Here is a 3,547-nt window from a genome sequence, read left to right on the forward strand (position 1 = left end):
TCTGCCTTCAAAGCCTATGAATGGTTTCTCTTTCTCACTAAAGTTGTGTCCTACTTCGACTTGTTCTGTCACATAAAACCCACTCCAGTTCATCGTTATACGACATGAAATGAGATGTAAAAATGGTGTAAATGTTTTATTCCTCTCTCACAGTGAAAAAAATGGTAGCTGATATAGAATGACATCTACTGCAGATTATATTGTTTTATTGAAGCCTTGAATTGTGTAGTAAATGTACTGCAGCTGTGATAATTCAGTGGAAACCTGCAGATCAATGCATGTTAAGCCTGAAGCTTTAGGATGAGTAACGGGAACAGAAAGTGAGACCTTTGGAATGACTGCTGCTGATTCATCTTTATGCAGATGACGCTGTTGTTTTAGAGCAAAATGAAGGGACTCTTGCTCACCTGGCCATCTCCTTGGTCTCTGGTTTTGAACTTTCCAGTTCAAGGACTTTCTCCAGAAGACTGACTCCACCTTCCTTTATTAGCAGCGGACAATATTTGCTCGCTGTTGATAAAAATGAAACCATAGAATGAGTCGCATGCACAATACAGTTAGATCTGAATCAAATGAGCACATCAACTTAATATGAAGGAAGTTGTGAGAAATAATTCAACGAGGTAATTAAGGTGAAGCAATTTGTCCAATAAGCTTTTTGTACAACATCAAAGTGTTTTATCAAACACAAATCTGCTTTATAAGCTGGAACATGTTTAACATTGTCCTCCTGAGAGCAGTTCTGCTCATAGAGGTTATCACAGATTGAAACCAAGCAGATACTCACGGTAAACCGAAACCAGGTTGAAAAGAGCCCACGTGGCCCAGTGCTGACTGACAGGCGCGATACCCTGAGGAAGGAGGCGGAGGATCGGCTCAAATGACCTGCAGGATGAAATGAAAAAAAAAAATCAGAAAAATATAATGTCACCTCCACTACAATCTTTAGGTTAACAGCTAGGCTAACAATATTTTCATGCTCTTTAGGCTAACAGCCAGCTTAACAGCACTGTCATGATCTTGAAGCTAACAGGTATGCTAACACTACCATCATGATCTTTATGCTAACAGCTAAGCTAATACCACCATCATGATCTTTAGGCTAACAGCCAGCTTAACAGCACCATCATGATCTTGAAGATAACAGGTATGCTAACACTACCATCATGATCTTGAAGCTAACAACTATGCTAACACTACAATCACGATCTTTAAGCTAACAGCTTGGCTAACACTATTATCATGATCTTTAGGCTAACAATATTTTCATGCTCTTTAGGCTAACAGCCAGCTTAACAGCAACGTCATGATCTTGAAGCTAACAGGTATGCTAACACTACCATCATGATCTTTATGCTAACAGCTAGGCTAATACCACCATCATGATCTTTAGGCTAACAGTTACGCTAATATCACCATCATGATCTTTAGGCTAACAGTAAGGCTAACCATAACATTAAGATCTTTAAGCTAACAGCTATGCTAACACTACCATCATGATCTTTAGGCTAACAGCTAAGCTAATACCACCATCATGATCTTTAGGCTAAGTTAGGCTAACCATACCATCATGATCTTTAGGCTAACAGCTAGGCTAAAGCTACCACCATGATCTTTAGGCTAACAGTTAGGCTAACAATACCATCATTATCTTTAAGCTAACAGCTATGCTAACACAACCATCATGATTTTTAAGCTAAGAGCTGATGTGATGCCTGCATCATTCCTGATCAACCTGCAGTAAAAACCATCACCTGTAGTTTATGTTTCGCCGCGAGCTGACATCCCAGCTCTGGATTGCCTTCCACATTCTGTCCATCACGGCGTCTCTTTTCGGCTCCTCCATCGCCCAAACTTCAGGACCGTCGAACATGATGTGTGACAGGACTCCGCACGCGTTGTAGGACACCTCGATCCCATCGGCTTTGCTCTCCAGCAGGTAACTGCATCAAACAGCAGGAGGGAATCCGCCGACGAGGGTTATTTTATTACTGGCTCCTCAGCTATCAGACATATTTTATTGTTTCTGGGAGTTACACAGCTGCTCCAGGTAGGCTGACCGTTTTTACCTGAACACAGTGATGAACTGTGGCGTCAGCAGCTGTGGCCTCAAAGATTTCACCTCTGCAACATTTCCCAGAAGTCCCAACATGTTACGGTGAAGCTCCTGCTTATCTGGAAACTCCTGTTGGGCAGAACCAATCTGGCCTTACTACTCCATCAGGTAAGATACTGAAAGCTCAGATCTTCTCCAAGTCATCCCCATTTACGGAAATAAAGATGAGGACTCACCCCCAGACACTCCAGGAAGAGACTCATCCCACGCCAGTTCAGGAACATCTGACAGTTGTCTGGTGTCTCATCTGTGATGTTCCAGAGCGCGCTCCAGGAGAACTCCATCACCTGGTCACACTGAATGGAAACAAACATCAGAAACCTCCTAAACACAAGCTCTAAAAACAGGCAGTGGGTCTTAATAAGATGGAGACTCACAGTTCTGTCATGTAGCTTCTTCTGGATTAGATTCAGCATGGTCTGAAAACAGACAAAGATTCATTTAAAAACATCTTAAAAACTGGTCGGAGCTTCATTCCACACATACTGTGGCTCTGGTGGTTAAGGGAATATCTGTCATTAAAATATTACAAATGATTATCAATACCAAAAATTTGATTTCATTGATCTTCACCAAAGTTTCTTCTTCCACTAAACCTTCCATTAACATGCTTGGTTACAGCAGCCTATGAACAACCAATTTCTTGAGCAGTAAGTCGCTGCAGCTTATATCTTCCAAATGTTCTTTGTAGAACACAAGTAATAGTAGTAGTAAGAATATTTTGTGACTTTTCTGATATTAGACATACCGAGAAACCAAAGGTTTTTTTGTTTTTGTTTTTATTTGCCATAAGCCAGAATTATCAGGGTTAACAGAAAGCAGCATGTTTAATGCACTTTCTGTATGAAAATAGTCAACATTTTAAAATAGCTCTTTTTAGATAAACTTGTTTATTTATGATTTTATTAATAAAAGTTACGATGACGTTATTTCTGTTTATTTCACAGAAAATCTTACCAATTTTGAAAGTCCATCCATCAGTTCTTACCCTCTCAGACCAAAACCAACTGCCGAATTTTCATTTTTCACCAGGTGGAAGGATGAGAGCACAGAACCAAGGGCAAAACGTTTTTCCTGTCAAAGTTATTCTGGAATATGGATCTGGTTCAAGAGTTTACATTTTATACAATTGGAGCCCAGTGAGACCAAACCTCACTCTTGCTGAATCCCAAATCGCTCCCTAACCACTAACCCTTCACTATCAAGTGTTACTCCAAAGTAGGGATGGAACGGTTTATGAAAACCGTCCAAACCGTTCGGTTCAACTGTCTCGGTTCGGTTTGCCAAAAACAAGAGCCAAAAACAAGTGTTATACAACTTCCAGTCCAGTAGATGTCGCTGCGAATGTATTGACGCACTCTGCCTTGTGTCACAAGCATTTCCGGCCGCGGGATACTGCGGCGAGTCATTCAAAAACAAAACATGGAGGAG

At 40.9% G+C, this 3,547-nt stretch overlaps 1 protein-coding gene across 1 annotated transcript in view; it reads right to left on the bottom strand.

Annotated features, from left to right (window-relative positions):
- zer1 (zyg-11 related, cell cycle regulator) overlaps positions 1–3,547 on the bottom strand; it is a 30,275-nt gene that overhangs the window by 3,976 nt on the left and 22,752 nt on the right. The window contains exons 9-14 of the mRNA XM_015373551.1: positions 2,494–2,535; positions 2,293–2,412; positions 2,070–2,185; positions 1,755–1,943; positions 788–885; positions 408–510 (exon numbers count right to left, since the gene is read on the bottom strand). Of these exons, the coding sequence (XP_015229037.1) occupies positions 408–510; positions 788–885; positions 1,755–1,943; positions 2,070–2,185; positions 2,293–2,412; positions 2,494–2,535 (668 nt within the window). The remainder of the gene's footprint in view (positions 1–407; positions 511–787; positions 886–1,754; positions 1,944–2,069; positions 2,186–2,292; positions 2,413–2,493; positions 2,536–3,547) is intronic.

Source organism: Cyprinodon variegatus, unplaced genomic scaffold, assembly GCF_000732505.1.
Source record: "Cyprinodon variegatus isolate N-32 unplaced genomic scaffold, C_variegatus-1.0 Scaffold88, whole genome shotgun sequence".
Classification (NCBI taxonomy): domain Eukaryota; kingdom Metazoa; phylum Chordata; class Actinopteri; order Cyprinodontiformes; family Cyprinodontidae; genus Cyprinodon; species Cyprinodon variegatus.